The sequence below is a fragment of the Bombus pascuorum genome, chromosome 2, assembly GCF_905332965.1.
Source record: "Bombus pascuorum chromosome 2, iyBomPasc1.1, whole genome shotgun sequence".
In the NCBI taxonomy this organism is placed as follows: Eukaryota; Metazoa; Arthropoda; class Insecta; order Hymenoptera; family Apidae; genus Bombus; species Bombus pascuorum.
This window is the reverse complement of record NC_083489.1, coordinates 4,976,799-4,993,678: the sequence shown is the minus strand read 5'-3', so window position 1 is coordinate 4,993,678 and position 16,880 is coordinate 4,976,799. Positions and strand designations below refer to the sequence as shown.

General features: G+C 34.2%; 3 protein-coding genes across 4 annotated transcripts in view; 2 read left to right on the top strand and 1 right to left on the bottom strand.

Moving 5' to 3' along the window:
* Window positions 1-574: 574 nt before the first annotated feature.
* On the top strand, window positions 575-1,720 carry LOC132916491 (U5 small nuclear ribonucleoprotein TSSC4). The gene has a single exon (XM_060976552.1). The coding sequence runs from the start codon at window positions 875-877 to the stop codon at window positions 1,667-1,669; it is 795 nt and encodes a 264-aa protein (XP_060832535.1). The 5' UTR covers window positions 575-874; the 3' UTR covers window positions 1,670-1,720.
* A 219-nt stretch (window positions 1,721-1,939) lies between these two features.
* LOC132916492 (N-alpha-acetyltransferase 11) lies at window positions 1,940-4,218 on the top strand. 2 transcript variants are annotated; one of them, XM_060976553.1, is made up of 2 exons: window positions 1,940-2,131; window positions 2,940-4,218. In XM_060976553.1, exon 2 carries the CDS (start codon window positions 3,199-3,201, stop codon window positions 3,751-3,753), a length of 555 nt encoding a protein of 184 aa, XP_060832536.1. In that variant the 5' UTR covers window positions 1,940-2,131; window positions 2,940-3,198; the 3' UTR covers window positions 3,754-4,218. The 2 variants fall into 2 exon arrangements, with proteins under 2 accessions (XP_060832536.1, XP_060832537.1); XM_060976554.1 differs by lacking the exon at window positions 1,940-2,131 and adding an exon at window positions 2,207-2,422.
* Window positions 4,219-4,244: 26 nt separating this feature from the next.
* LOC132916489 (breast cancer anti-estrogen resistance protein 1) overlaps window positions 4,245-16,880 on the bottom strand; it is a 177,496-nt gene continuing 164,860 nt past the window's right edge. The window contains exons 6-9 of the mRNA XM_060976548.1: window positions 12,354-12,706; window positions 11,084-11,376; window positions 8,482-8,838; window positions 4,245-7,613 (exon numbers count right to left, since the gene is read on the bottom strand). Coding sequence (XP_060832531.1) covers window positions 7,326-7,613; window positions 8,482-8,838; window positions 11,084-11,376; window positions 12,354-12,706 — 1,291 coding nt within the window. The 3' untranslated portion in view covers window positions 4,245-7,325. The remainder of the gene's footprint in view (window positions 7,614-8,481; window positions 8,839-11,083; window positions 11,377-12,353; window positions 12,707-16,880) is intronic.

Here is a 16,880-nt window from a genome sequence, read left to right as displayed (position 1 = left end):
CAAGTTGAACGACTGTAGAAAGATAAATTTCAAATTAGTTAAAAACATGGAACAATTTGAGGAGATAAAGTTTATGTATTATATAGAGATAAATTAGAATAAATTTGTAAAGGAAACCATTAAGAAAATCTAAATATTAAATGAAAAAGGCACAATATTTTTTAATATTATAGTATGTGTAAAATTTAATAAATCATACTTTTTCTTGATAATGGATACTGAACAACAGCTTAAGTACAGCTTGGTATATGTATAAAATTGCTTATTGTAGTAGGGAAATAATGTTAACTTTACTTCTTTCACAAAAAAGACATATACTTTCTTATTTTTTCAATTTTCGATGTTTTGCTTTTTTATCTAAATGTAAGAAGTACAAAAATGTAAAATATAATACTTATTAAAGACTATGTTCTATAGCAGTTGCACATAGAGTACAAAAAGAAAAGTTTATTACGAAGTTGTTAATATTACAAAATGAATTTCGCAAATATCTTATTATTAAATAATTATATCGTAATCTCCGTCCTCATTCATACTATATCTTAAATTTTTAAAATAAATATTACTTTGTTTATTGTTCTAAAAGTTTATATATTCAGTATACGATTTTAAATTCGATACCCACTTTCGAGATATAATGGCGTCGTACGTACAACGCAGTTTAACCACTTAACGTCAATATTGTTATTATGTTCTTTAAGTGATTAAATATTAGAAATTAATAAAGATACGATAAACCTATAAGCAAATTGTTGAAGACTATAAAGATCTTATCGATTTTAAATATTTAAGCAAATAATTGTTGAGTGTTCTAACCTATCTCAGTGTGTTAGTGCATCATACATATATCTTATATTCATGATATCCATGTTTGATGTTTCTATTCAGACAATATAAACCTGTGCAAAAAAAAATGCATACAACTGGAGATTTTGTTTTGCACGGTGGTAGTGCAGAATTTGCAAACAAACAAAAATTATTGTTTGATAAATTATCAGATGCAGAACAAGAATGTAGTAAAAATAAAATGATTACTGAATCTACAGAATCTACACAGGATATTGACAGCGAATCAAACTATTCTCAAATCCTGAGAGCTGGTCGTAAAAGTCAAACAAGAAGATTTCGTGGTAAAGAGAGTATCTTTAAACGGCCAGAAGGCCCAGCACCACGTGCTATCAGTAGAAACATACCAGACTTTCACAAAAATCCTCATAAGTGGAAGAAATACAGTCTGGACGATGTGTCCAATGATGATATGACTGAGGAAAGTAATACAAGAGCTGCATTATCATTTTTAAAGGAATTGAAGGCAAGAAGATCAGTGGAAAAAATAGAAGAATCAGAGGGAAAGGATGCAAATGAATCTAATTTGGTTAAGAGGAGTCAACCCAAAATAACGTTTAAATCCAAGAAACAAAAAATATCAAACGCAGAAGTTGAATTTAAGAAACCAGAAAGTAACACAAATGAAACAGACAATACATCAGTTATCATTGAAAATGATGATAAGCCAATCTTTAGGAGTAGTAAAATTATTATGCCAGAATACGTTGTTGGTCAAAAAAAGAAGAAAAAGAAAAATAAAGAAATACATCTTGTGAAAATAGATAGAACAAAACAACTTAAACTAGATCATTTACAAGAACCTGATGAAGAGGAAAATTGAATATATATATATATATATATATATATATATATATATATATATATATTCAATTTTCCTCTTCATCAGGTTATATATATATATATATAATGTATATCTGATATTAATATTGTAAATTTAATTATAGTTTTCAAGTTTTCTGTATAATGTATTTTGAATATAGGAGTAATAAATATACTGCGCATTTTCTTAGGTATAGAACATTCCATATTTTATAAGGTTTTAACTTTTTTTCCTATGTTATAATAATCAGAACAGGCTCCTAATTTTGAAAAGTGGGAACGAAACCGCTCTGATAGGTTCTTCCGGGAACGATGCGATTGCGCACTAACCATCGCGGGTTTCGACTGTTTCCTGTCGGCTTTAGTCGTAGGCTATTCAAAAGTCGCTAATCAATTGCGATTATTTGCGATTTTCACGCGTGTGATGCCGATTAATGTATAAAATACAATCTATCGGACTTTGGTAAGTGATGTAATATATCCTTGAAAGATTACACGTTTCGCTAAATAACAGTGAATAATTTATGTATACAATTGGAGGGGGAAGAATTCATAACCTGTACATATACTATTCCGTCATCGATTCAAAATGGCGTGTTACCATTAAACGAAAAAACGTAGATAAAATCTGTATTTCATGGTGCTAAATCCGTCGTTCGTGTTTTTATATTTGCTGAATTTAATATTCTTGGTAAGAGAGCAAGAAAGGAAGAGGTTATGACACAGTTCCCGTGTGTGTCGTTCTAGGAAGTCCGTTAGTATATTCATAATCGGGGTACGGAATTAATAATGCAGGAAATCGTTCTAGCAGCCTTCTCCGTGATATCGAGTCTACTCATAGTATTTGGCCTAGTACTATTGGGTAAGAACGATAGATAGTAACGTTTCGTTATTGCTGCGCTGTACACAGAGTGTTTCGAAACATTGTTATCCGGCCTGTCGAATAGTCGTATAGTCCCAAAGTCGAAGGTACAGTAGGAGAGTTTGACTATATATTTAATCTTTATCGTCACGTATATGTGCAATTTCGACGGCTATTCTAGGTTTCGAACAGTTAAAATTTCTTTCGTTTTGTATCTTTCCCCTATAATGTATACTATCGACAAGATACTTACTGTAGTTACGTCGTACATTGTTTGTTGTGTGAATTATATTTTCATCATACTATGTATTTATATCCAAAATCAAGCGTATCCAAGTGTATCCAAATTCGATTTGTGATTTTTATAGGATCTCTTCTTTACATGCATCTTTTGTCTTTCTTTTTTTAGGTTGGTATTTAGTTTGGAAGTTTTTCCTTTCAAGGTTCAGGTTTGTCCGGGAACTATTGGGTGGAATGAGTGAATCCTCTCCTGTAAATGACTTAAAGAATGGTAGATCTCGCATGAAAAAAATTCGCAAAGATTAAGGACACATTTTTATATTTGAGACAAGAAGATTATTAAAAAGAAAAAGACGTTCAAAAGAAGAAAATTGACCAAAGCAAAATTGTCTTTTATTTATATATCTATATTATTTTAATTTATCAAAATGTCTATAAATATACGCTGTGCTACGACAGATGATTTATTGAATATACAACATTGTAATTTACAATGCTTGCCAGAAAATTATCAAATGAAATATTATTTATACCATGCTCTTTCATGGCCACAGTTGAGTTACGTGGCAGAAGATGAAAAAGGCAGGATAGTAGGCTATGTCCTTGCTAAAATGGAAGAAGATTGCGAAGATAATCCACATGGACACATTACTAGTTTGGCAGTAAAAAGGTCACATAGAAGACTTGGTATTGCACAGAAGCTTATGAATCAAGCTTCAAGGGCAATGGTTGAATGTTTTGGTGCAAAATATGTTTCTCTACATGTTCGTAGAAGTAATCGGGCAGCTTTGAATTTATACACAAGCAGTTTGCAATTTGAAGTATCAGAAGTTGAACCAAAATATTATGCTGACGGAGAAGATGCTTATGCTATGAAACGTGATCTTAGTAGCTTTTATTTGGAAAAGAATGCAGCAAAAGAAAAAACAAACAAAGATGGTAATACGCACATACATACCGGCAGATGTTGTGATCGTTCATAGTCAAATTGGGATGTTTACTTATAAGTCGCAACTGATTCCACACATCATTAATTCAATACTGTTTGAATTCAAATCAGTATCATACATATGAATATGTATAATATTTTTCATAAATAGATTTCCATGAAAAGTGCACGAAATAATTACGAGTTAAGCATCATGGCTTGAATGTTTGACACATTATCATTATGAAAATTTTGCAAATACTTAGAATATTAGTGTTTATTCGAGCCTTACCTGAGACATATGAAATGTTCTATATACCGCTAAAAAAGGGGTGTACTTGTTAATAATTATACAGCGGATAGGAGAGAAACGAAAGTAATGTATGTAATGTATGTTCAATGCGGATTGAGTTAAGAAGTTTCTAAGAAATGTATCATTGCGTGTAGTTAATCGATATATTGTGTTATTTAAGACCTACAACTCTTAATATAATAATAAAGACGATAAGCAGAGATGACAGCGAAGGTTTTATCACTTTCTACCTGTGTATTCAATTAATCTTTATTGAACCATTGAAACTATAATATACAAGTAACGCGCCAGTATACAAAATTATCACCCAGATTTCACCAAGCAAATTAAGTGCAAGATGATACCAACTTTTTAAAGGAGAACACTTTTTAAATATTTATACTCGTCATTCCATCTTTATATCTGCATTACGTGAAACAATTTTAATTATCCCTGCTGTTTGTAAATACTTGATGCACTTCCACGAGTATAATTTCATGCTTAAAAATTAATGTTTGACGATTGCACGATTTTTAAATATTTCATTCCTTTCTTTGTCACTGCTGCGTTGGTACATTATTGTATTCGTGTATACATTGTAATAGGAATAATTATAATATACATATATATGTATATGTGTATATATATATATATGTATATTATAATACACATATACACATATATACACACATATATATATATACTTATGTACACAGTAAATGTCCTTAAAGTAACATAATTGATTCAGTTCGAAGGACATGCTAATCTGAAAGTCATACGTCGATTAATTTTCCAATTTCGTAATCGATCGATTATATATATATATATAATTTATGTAAGATTAAATTTAACATAACGGTAATCAATGAATCATCAATATTTAATGTTTAACCGAAAGTCTTCGCTGACAAGGACTCCATTGATAAAACCTTCCATAATCTTAAGAACAGTTTCCGATTGCAATATGGTTTCGGTGTAAAGAAAATTCCAGGTACGATGTACGATCAAACGAAATGACGCGAAACGATAAAGGCAATCGTGTAATCTGTGCGTTTCACATTCTTTTTTTCTGTTCGATGTAAAGAGAAAAAAAAAATTCATTTCACTTAATAGTACGTCACGATCAATCGGAATACGATTTTCAATAAGAATGTGACAAGCACCTATTGATATATCGCCTATGTATAAATTCTAAATATACAGTAAACTCTAACTGCCTGAAAAATGCATTTTATCTTACAAAAACGTTCCACCAATAAATTATAATACAAGTCTCGTAAACGAGGTTCATGTTCACGCGATATGCTCCGATTATATAATCTCTAAAAAATAAACTATAAGCTATATCGTGGTGAATACTCCGTAATCGTAAGTGCCGGATAATCGCCTTAATTTCTTTTCTCTTTTTTGACATTTCGATTTCTCGCACGAACGATCTTCCGTTTTCTTTTTCCCCTGTACACAAGGAGAAATACTAAAAGGCTGCGTCTCGAAAGGCGGAAAGTAAATACATGTTCTGAATGATACGATCGATCTTAAAGCTGCGACACAAATGTGCGGTTGTCGATTACCTTTCGTAATACCTAAGAATGTAGTTTTTCACGGTTAATCGGAGAAAATAATTTGTACAATTTATTAAATTTAAAAACAAATTCAGCGAAATCAGATATAGACGTTGCTGATATTTTTCATATATCTATATTATCTTTTAACAAAAGAAGCAGTCCTGCCGATTATAAAAATTTTTTAATCCCTACGCCCTATGCCTCTAAAACTAATTTCTACGATAAGGGAACGATTCGATTGCTATGAAAGTTTTATAATCGGTAGGAGCGTCGTCGGCCGATGATAATCGATAAAATGACCGTGTATAAGGCGTATCGTTTCGTACTGTTTCCAAGTTATTGTTTCTGCATCGCTCCTGTAAAGGGAGCACGCTTTGTAATCGAATTAGGTTATTGGAATGATTATAAACAGTCTGCAAATCCGATGCATTTTCTTTTTGTTATCATCAGTGTGCGTTTACGATTGATCGAATAATGCTGCTGGAAGAGCCTGTAAAAAGGCCTGACACGAAAAAGTCGTGACATGGCGGTAAAATGGTATAAAATTCGTTCAAAATTGGCCTCTAAAAAGATAGCGTTCCTTGCGTTCTTCGAATTTGATGTATAAACGTTAATGCCATAAATGTAGCTGTCATAAAGTATTAGAGAAAATTCCTTTCTTGCATCAGTGGCTCTTTCTCGCAGTATATATTAGGCTTGTTGCGTTTGTTTCATTTTCTCAATATTTTTAGTCTCCTTTCATTTCAATCCAATTGATATTTTCGTCGCAGTATAATCTATTGTAAATATGCATCCAAATGAAAATGTTTCATATTTTAATAGAGTTTTCTCTTCGCATGATACACACCTAGGACGATGATTAATACGCTGGCAACGACAACTGCGTATCAAGTTCGAAATGATCCTCGTTTTCAAGCAAACAATACATCCACGTCTCGAGAATTATTTCGAACACATTCTACACGTCGCTTAATTGATTCCACACCTCTAGCTAATGAACGACACGGTTACATGGTTTCCTAGAAAAGTCTACGTTCTCTATATTCTCGAGTACATTACAAATATACGCTCGTCTCGAAGGAGCTTTTCCCTTACGTTCTATATACCTGTGGCTTTGGCAGTTGCGTATCTCTAAGTAACGATAGGCCTCGAGAATTCTTTATTGCGTTCAAGAGGGAAGGATGTCGTTTCTAGTCGGGCGAAAAAGCAAGTTGGCGTTTCCTCTCTGGTCCAAATTCATTTTCTCGTCGATTAAACGATCAGAAATTCGCGTATCTACCATCTACTTTGCTATCATCCGAGCCAAAAGACGGATTTCTTTTAGTTCATAGCTGTTCGTTAAAACAAATCTATCAATCAATAATCATATAATTTTCATCATCATTTATTTAATTTACTTCGAATTTCTCTTCATCGTTAAAATCTCTACGTTTGACTGGACGATTAAGCATCGCGATATTCTAACAGGTGAGCTGCTCGTTTCTATTAAATCGGCAGTGAATACACGCTACGACATACATTTTTATTTTGCTTCTTCCAATCGATCCTACTGTCGCATTACGTTTCTAGCGAACAGAAACTGTTTGATCATTAGGATTGTCGAAAACAATCCAAGGAACTTGATGGAGGCGTCGTGAATTTCACGTAACGTGACTTCTTCCTCGAAAGAAAAATAACAAATAGTTCTCAACTCGCGTGTATCCAAGATATCTCTTCTTTTTCTCCTTTACCCTCTTTCGTGTCAGAGATTAGGATCTGATCTTTGGATGCTCAAGGCTGTTGCGCAGCGTGAATCATGGCGACCTTCAAGTCCTTGGCCAAGTGAGAGACGTCCACCACGCTGTCGACCATCTCCTGAACGGCGGATACGCTTGGGAAGAATTGTGCCGCCTGTTTTGTCTTCGACACGGTCTGACCCAGAGCCTCGTTTAGAGCGTTCGCGCACTGTAGAACGCGTGTTCTCACGTCGTTCCTCGTCACGTTTCTGTGCACCGTGTCACCGATGTGCACCAGTCTATGAGCACTCAGCACCACGAACTTTCCATGCGCTAGGAACACCTGCTTTTAAAAGATAGAAAACGTTTCTGTTAATTTCATTTTATCACTTGACTTCTTTTCTCGGTCATAACGTTTCTTGATTTTTTAAATCATAGGTTTTCTTTTCCCTTGTCTCGTTTAATATCAACGAAGCAATGCTATCCAAAGAATTAGCGAATAACGTATGTTGGTAAAATATTTATCCTCTTTAAAATATGTAATTATTAAAGAACTCTACTGTATTGTATTCTTTCTACATATAAATAGTAATCAATTAATAGTTAATAATAAGGCATAATAATAATAATATTAGTTAATAGTTAATAATAAGACAAGGTGATGAGCTAGGTGGAATTGAAATTTCTAAAAGATATGTATGTAGGTATGTATGTAAGATCCAACCGGGCCTACATACCTTTAAACAAACGTGTAACATATTTTTATCCGCTGTTTCATCGCTATTTATTTTCTCCTACTCTCTCGAACCTAACTTCTAATTTTAAATTGAAATATATGCTCAATTAAAACTACAATACTTTATAATAGAAAGAAATTCTACTTTCCCTGCTACAAAAATTCTTCGAATTAAAAATCCTTCTATTTTATCATATTCTTAAATCTGACTTTTCATTTCGTTATCCCTTATCACCAATTAATCCTGCTCTATCCCTTAAAATGGAACTCTTCAACGCTCCTACCTCTCCACAATCTCTGTCTTCGAATTTTAAATCCTAACGTGAGATACCCTTAATCAAAATACTCCGAATACTGTAAAGTCATCTCAGTAATAATACTCTACGAGGCCTTATTTTTCCATGGCATATTCTCATGGCTCATGGTTCATCCGAAGGACAATGGCCATTTAGATTTCCAGGTTTACGGTACTCGCCTTTGGTGGTTGGTTATGCTCGACTGTCTGCATGAAGGCGTCAATGGCGTGAGTCAGGTGATTGCCATGTGTGATCACCTGGGCGGCATAGAAAGCCAGCAATTGTTTGTCGTTGGGATCCATGGGTGTCGGTGTCGTGGGTGGCATTTGAATCGTGGCATTGTCCGACTCGGACACCAGGAGATCGTAATTACTACGTAGTTCCTGTGGCAGCGTTGCCCTCACTTCCTCGCGTTGTTTCGCGACTACCTCCCTCGAGTCAAGATTTACGTAATCGTAATCCTCGCCGGCGCCGCTGTTGTTGCTGCTACCGGTCGAAATGATCGACGACCGTTTGAAGAGCAGGGTCGAGTTGCCCTGTTTTAGACAAATTTTACAGGTTCGATTATTTTAAGGAATTCGATTACGAGCTCGGGTTGTTTAGGGATGAGAAACGATGATAAGACTGTACGTGTGATTTAAAAGTAGGTGGAATTATTTTGTACGATGAAACGTAGGATTCTAGATTGGAATATCATGGGAAAAATAATTGTCGTTGCGATGAAATTGAAATCGGAAAAGATGCTGTTAGAAGAAAAGGGGGAGGAATTTGGTTACTGGGCATTTCCGTGGAATGTCAGTAAATTTTTAGTGTATGTGTGTTGTGGAAAACAATATTTGATGATAATATGTTCTCTACCAAGTAAATCAATAAGTTTATTATAAAAATAGAGTAACAAATTGATAAGATCTCATAATTGACCAATAGCATTTAAGGTTGTACAAACAAAGAAACGAAAAATATCAATAAATTTACACGATAGTAGTCAATTAATTGCAACAATTTTAGTTCATATAAAAAAGATATATGTTAATTTTGATTTATTAATTCAATTCACCGGTGTCATTCTGTGTTAACTTAAAGGAGAACGATTATATAAAATTACTTTAAATTAAAAATACCATTGTGATTAATTTATATAGTGAATAAAGGTGCATCGAAATAATAAAGAGAAAGGGATGATCAATACCATAACCAGTTCACCCGCAAACCACATAAACAACGCAGAAAACAATCCCTCTATAAACTACGTTAACATAATAAATTCAGTTGTCATTACCACGTTTCTCTAAAAGATTGCTATAAATCGTTCTGCTCCTCGACTAACTCGCCTCTTCATCTTTTATTAGGTTGTCCGAAAAGTTTATTTCATTTTATGAGGAAGTAATAGATACACAACGTTTTTGTTTTGTATTATTTTGCCGAATTACGTACGTTCAATTTTGTTTTGTTGAGATAAACACCGCGACGTTTCGCAGACTTGGTTTCAGGTTTGTATGAAGGTGCATTGTTGTAAAAAACACGTTTGCGGAAGAAAGATATTTTTCGGACAACCCAATACATACACTCATAGCGCGAGAAAATGATTGAAATTTTTGCTGCTATCAGATAGAACTCGTAAGATTTGAAGAATTTAAATTTTTAAAGAAATCTTTTAATTTTCTTCTGATCTTCTAATCTTTTAGTTAGTGATAAGAAATTTTTATGAGCGCGTAAATAATGCGATTTTATGTTTAGAAAAATACAGAATTTTCTATTGAGACTTGGTCTCATCCATCAAACGAAAGATCGTACGAATTCAAGTTTCTAGGGGCCCGAGAAAGCGTAAGTCAATGTTTTGAGAATTTAGATATAACGTAGTTCAACTCTTAAAAATGTTATTCCTTCAGATTTAGAATCAAGTTACAAGCGTTACTTTCTCCGTGATATCTTTCGTGACTTAGAAAAATATAATAAATATTGTAATAATAATAGACGCTATATTATGAAAAATATCAATGGACCGTCATACACCACTATGATCCTCAGTCTTCACCATATTTTCCACGATGGTACTAGAGTTCTTGAATTTTCATACGCGTCTATGAAAAGATGAGAACGGTGTCGGCGTATCGTACAATTAAAAACAAGAGAGAGATGACATAAAAGATATAACTTAGAAAAAACGAAGCTGGCACCCCGCTGGGGGTAGTCACCCACATGCTATATTTATTTTTATTTTATTTTATTTTATTTTCACCAATAAGATATAACACTTTACCAAATATCCTTCAGGACAAATTGTAAAAAAAAACCAAAATAAAAAAAAAAGAGAGATGTTACATAAACAAAGTTCGTAAATTCCTTGTAAGAAAGATACGCAAATCGCAAAAAAGCGACTGGTTCCTCGTTTGATTCTACATGGAAGCGATGTGAATTTTGTATTCACGAGAACGGACGTCGCTTCGAACAAGAACCTCGGTAAACATGACCAATCGATCGAACGGCGATCCAGTCATTTATAATTTCGCTATTCTTGTTAGAAGTTTGTAATAAAGCATTTACAACCCTCTCTTTATACAACATCATTTTCTTATTCTCAATCGTACGATATACACCGACATCGTTTGGCGAGACAAAACTGAAACACCTTGTGTACGACGTATCGAACCAATTATACCAGTTAACCAATTAAACGCTCAAATGGCTAATCCTGCGAGCTTCCTCGCGTCGCGAGTGTCTTCTTTTTTCCCGATTCCACCAATCAGAGAAATCGTAATTTCGTTTCTACTCGATGCTCACCTGAATGAAACTGGCGACCTGACGAACGTCTTCCGTGAGTGCCTGAGCGCACGCGATCAGCTGATCGAGTGGATCCGGTTGTACCGGCGGCAACAGGGAGGAAGGTGGCCCGTTTGTAGGTGTCGGGGTATCACCACCCCCGCGACACAGTTTACCCGCGTCCCATTCCATCGCGTCGAGTTCGGACGCGGCTTCCTGCACGAGCTTGTCAGAGTCGCGGAGAGCCTTGACCAGGGGTCGTAGCTTCGAGGCCAACCCTTTGTCCGGTGCTTTGCCCGCATTCCCCAGCGTGCCTGCGCAAGAAAACAAAAATTATGTGTGTAGAGAAATCACGGCAAGTCTCTTGGGAGAATCCTTTCCGGCGTGGCTTCGTTGATTCGACGCGGACCAATTCTTCCACGTCAACAGCCATTCCGCCTCGAGATTCGCTCCGCTCTTCGTGAAACTAATTCGAGCACGGGGAAAGGAATTTTCTGTCGTCGTCAATGCGTGCATCATGGATTTGCGGCGGTCGATGGGTTTGAAAGATGTTGATCGTAATTGCGATTGTTGCGTGGGCGATGATGATGTTGAGACGACGTTAAGATTGCAGACTGGTACTACAATAGTTGTACATAATGTGATTTATTACTTGAAAGTAGGTCGAACCTAGTATTTCAGAACTGAAGGCTATCGAACTGTTATCACTTCCTACGCGTCGTCCGTGTTTGTTTTCAATCAATTAAAAATATCCTGTTAACCTGCGCAGTCTCAAACGTTTAAACATACCTTGAACAATTGACAAACTCTAGATAGAATGTTTCAGCTATTCGCTTCGTGTGTTTCATATATTTTGTATACTTTGTATATTTCTGCAAAGGTACACGCAAGAGTGTATGTTTCATATTCGTATCTTATGTCCATTATACCGGAGACTGTATTCCTCGAACCATTTGTTAATCTAATTTACTAAACCATTTGGTTAAATAAAAATTAATAGAAAGTTGAAATTGATAGAAGTACAATTCTCCTATTTTTCCTTAGATTCTGATAATAATATGAAAATTCAAAATTGATACACATATATACAATGGAGTGTACGTAATGAGAACAAACTCCTGTGAGAGACCTAACGAATGAATGGATCTGATTAAGAATTAAGACAACGATTTTCAGATTTTCAATTCACGTCGAAGGAGAACCGAATATATCTTCCTTGTATCAAACAAATAATAACGAATTTATGAAAATTCCCTACAATATGTCTATATTTCAGCAAAGTGAGAATTACCTTCGGCAAATTCAGCTAGATCGTGCAAAGACGTTCTCAGCCTGAGCGCAGCAAGCCTAAGATCCATTAGGGTGGCGTCTAATCGTTGAGGCGTTCTCCATGTGGGACTCACGAAGCCGAGTAACCTAGCTATCGCTGCGGATGCCTCGCTCTGCAGCCTTTGTAGACCTTCCAAAGCGGAGTCCAACTCCAGGGGAAGCTCCTTGCTAACTGGAACGTCGTAGATCTGCTGCATTTGCGGCGGAGGTGGAGGTGTCGGTGTTTTCGGCACGGGTGTGTTGTGTCGGGACGGTAAAGAGGATGCTGGAAGACGCGATCGAGGTACATCGTAATCCTGAGCAGCCAGGCTGGATCTGAAACGAGGTAAACGTTTTGTCAGTGTAATCCATGTCTACAGTCTTCGTTCGTAAATAGGATTTAGCAGTATAAATTATGATTTGTTCGCTAATTAGAACTTGGACATTACGATTATTGAGATGTGTATAATTTTATGTGCTAGACTAGATTGGCCGCGTAGTAGTGACACACGTATGTGAATATGAGTGTGTGGAAGTATGTATGTGCGTCTCGAAGAACAGATGAACGTAACTGTTCCACTGGCAGTGTGGTGTGGAAGATGACGAGCAAAGAAAGTGCTGAGACGCGTGCGAATGTATATCGACGAAGATCCTGTACATCGTTTATTAAATAAATCTAAAATTATTTTAATATGAATTCTAAGTGTAAGCTTAATGTTTCTTTACTATTATTTCGGTAATTAAGATCCACGATTCTCAACAACGATAGATCTTTCATAGATCTTGGACAAAACGTGATACACTGTAATCTCGATTAACAGGTCGTGAATTAATGAAACGATCGATCAATGGATTGGTCCTCCCGTTTAAAAAATATCGTCAAGCGGGAAAAAAGAAGCGAAAGAAATTGTCACATTGTGATCGAGGATTTTCTGTTCTGTTTAATATTAATACAACGAATCCGTTTATGATATCGATATTTATAAAATAACTCGGAATAAATGATGTTTCTTGCATGAAAACAGAGTTATTCGATTATCGGATCAGCGAGTGTCATAATTGGTTCGGATAATCCAAGTTCCAGCGTAATTAACCTTCTACGGAAGAAATTAAAGTTCTTAATAGGTTTCTAACGATTTTTCAAGAACATATCCAATCTTTGCTGTAAATATACATATTACGTTCGTGAATTTGATTTACGAACATATCTAGGCGCAAGTGTTTGAAGATTCGAATTGAAACGTCGAAGGAAACAAGCTTGTTATTAGTTTCGTTTCGCTGTAATTAACTTTAATTCGTTATTAAAAGTTTATCGAATCAAATTTCAGCAAAGTTTCCCGAGTTTTAATTCGACGCGTAGATTTTCCATTAGCGTAGCGAGTTTCTACAACTTTTCATTGAGCGTAATTTCTATCGTTTGCGGAGATAAAACAAAACGTTTTTAAAATCGTTATATTTAATACGTTAGTGTGGAAAGAATTTATTCCTACGATAAAATTGCAGATTTTAGGATCGTTTTCAATTTTTAACCAACCGTTGTACGATAAATTTCTCGTAAAAGATTTTACGTTAATGCAACACCGTGTGTATTCATTCGAGCGTAAAATTTCTTGTCTCTGTTTTGTCGGCCGCTGTTCTAATTTCTCACAGAAACAAAGAAAAAGAACTAGTCTGAATTTTATCGCTGAAAACCTAGCCATTTCAAGAGCCATCTAAAGCGTATTTCCATTTGGTTTCAGCTCGTTTCAGTTTCCTATTCATTTAGCCATTAGGAGCCACACTCCCATGGAGTACTATTAATCAGTGGCAACGAAAGGGATGTAGAATAGAAATAATAGCTCCAAAGGAATAGTTCCAGAAGTAAGAAGCCTGTTATCCTAAGTACTTTGCTATTAGGCTATTAGGTGATTAAATACAATTGATGTTATTAGTAAAGTCGAACTATTTCTTTGGAGCGATTACAAAAGTTGGAAGAAATTGAAAAGTAAAACCTTTTCATGGAACAATGACAGAACCACAGTTATGTGAAAAAAAGAAAGAAAAAGTTATTTCTGCTAGAATATTAATTTTAGGTCATAGAGTTTTATTTTTCTGACTTCTTTTATTACTAGATACTATTAATTAGGAGCAATATTTATTGTTGACAGTTTACAGTCAGAAATTATAATTGTATTTGTTTAAACAATCTGGCATTGCTCTTGACAAAGGGGAATTTGTAAAATTTGTTTCTATATTTCTATAATCTAAGGATGGATAAAAAAGGATTAATCGTCTTAAATTTGAACTTTTTAGTAAGACAAATTTCAGTGTTGGTAAATTAGTTCCTTAAAGATATGGTTTATTTGTTATATGATTTATTACGAAAGAAATAATTTTCATACTAGAATCCAAGTCCTAGTCCGGTTAAAGTCTCGCTGAATTTATTAAAAAGATAATTTTCCGCTGATAAAAATCGATTTAAGCTATCTGAAAACCAACGATCACTGATCTGGCAGAAAAAATTGAGAAACAGTATACGAGTCTTAAAAAAATATTGCGTATTGGAGCCAATATGAAAAACGATATTAGTGCAAACCATTTATGTACATAAAAAGTTGTTACTAGACAACGAACGCGTAACACAGGCGTATTTTGCTTAATTATTTAAATATTTTCAACATACTGATAAATTTTTATACATCATTAGCATATTACGTGATATGTATATCATTCTATACTGAACGATTAACGAAATTTTATTTTCATTTCCATTCCCTTTAAATATAACGTCTAGGTCTTTTACTTCGAATATTTCACATATTTCCTCGCACGCTATGTACGTTCTGCATATTTTTACACATTTCAGTTTCCCAGAAATGCATGAACATACACAGTACGTAATATATCGCTTGAAAACGATCGATGTCTTTTTTTTTCTTCATTTTGTACAGGTGCCAAAGCGTGTAAAGTAAAATTTTTTCTACTAAAAGAAAAAAAAGTACATTCTAACTGAAAATCGTAAAGGAGACTATGACGAGCGTCGTTCTATTCTTTTTTCTGAACCGTAAATGGAACCGATTTCTCCGAAACTGCAGTAGGAATGACCGCTGTTGGCACCGGTCCGGTATTTAAGCTCGAGCTTCTCGAAATAAATCACTTCCTAGCAGCTGTATGTCTCGTTACGCTAGCGAACGTATAAAGTTCAACGTACTCGATGTTGATGCCTCGGCATAGTCATCAGATAGCTGTCGTAACGAAAAGGAAATGCTAAAACCTGGTTTAACGAAATACTAAAACTTCAAAAGCTCGAAAGGGATACGGTTTAATTTAAGGTGCGCGTTCCATTAGAATGGATTAGCTACGAGTAAAGAATTTTAGGGTTTCTGAACGTTGTACACGGTTATGCGAAGAAGTAAAATGCTAAATATAAAGATAATGGCTCGTGTCTGCTACTCACTGTTGAAACCTGTACAATGTACATAAGTTTTCTTTATTTAGACTAGTAGCGAATGTTTATGTTTGCACAGTTTCTCATGATATTTCTAATCTAACGATGATTCTCCGTTATTTATAAATTATAATTCACGATTATATTTCATATTCTCGTCATTTTGATATTTTTAGATTCATAACGAAGGAAAATTGTGTTTTTATTAGAAGATGGACGATTCTGCTCGGATTATTTATTTATTTTTGATATATTGATAAGCTTTCTCCGTTATTTATAAATTATAATTCACGATTATGTTTCATATTCTCGTCATGTTGATATTTTTAAATTCATAACGAAGGAAAATTGTGTTTTTATTAGAAGATAGACGATTCTGCTCGGGTTATTTATTTATTTTTGATATATTGATAAGCTTTCTTCGTTATTTATAAATTATAATTAACGATTATGTTTCATATTCTCGTCATGTTGATATTTTTAAATTCATAACGAAGGAAAATTGTGTTTTTATTAGAAGATAGACGATTCTGCTCGGATTATTTATTTATTTTTGATATATTGATAAGCTTTCTTCGTTATTTATAAATTATAATTAACGATTATGTTTCATATAATCGTCATTTTGATATTTTTAAATTCATAACGAAGGAAAATTGAGTTTTTATTAGAAGATAGACGATTCTGCTCGGATTATTTATTTATTTCTGATATATTGATAAGCTTTCTTCGTTATTTATAAATTATAATTAACGATTATGTTTCATATTCTCGTCATGTTGATATTTTTAGATTCATAACGAAGGAAAATTGTGTTTTTATTAGAAGATAGACGATTCTGCTCGAATTATTTATTTATTTTTGATATATCGATAAGTTTTTGTGGCATATAAATTATATTATTAATTTTATATATTATTGTCATATACGTTGAAGGAACACGAAACTTGATTTTTATTTCTATTCAGTTGCAAAGAAACGTTATTGTTATCTAGAATCGGTCAAAGAATTCCAGGTAGAATGAGATTTTTGAAATATTTTAGTGAATTCTTTTCATTCGAGATCGTGTTTCGAATAACATAC

Excerpts from the sequence above, each read along its gene's own strand:
- LOC132916491 (XM_060976552.1), top strand. The coding sequence starts at position 875 with ATGTTTCTATTCAGACAATATAAACCTGTGCAAAAAAAAATGCATACA.
- LOC132916492 (XM_060976553.1), top strand. The coding sequence starts at position 3,199 with ATGTCTATAAATATACGCTGTGCTACGACAGATGATTTATTGAATATA.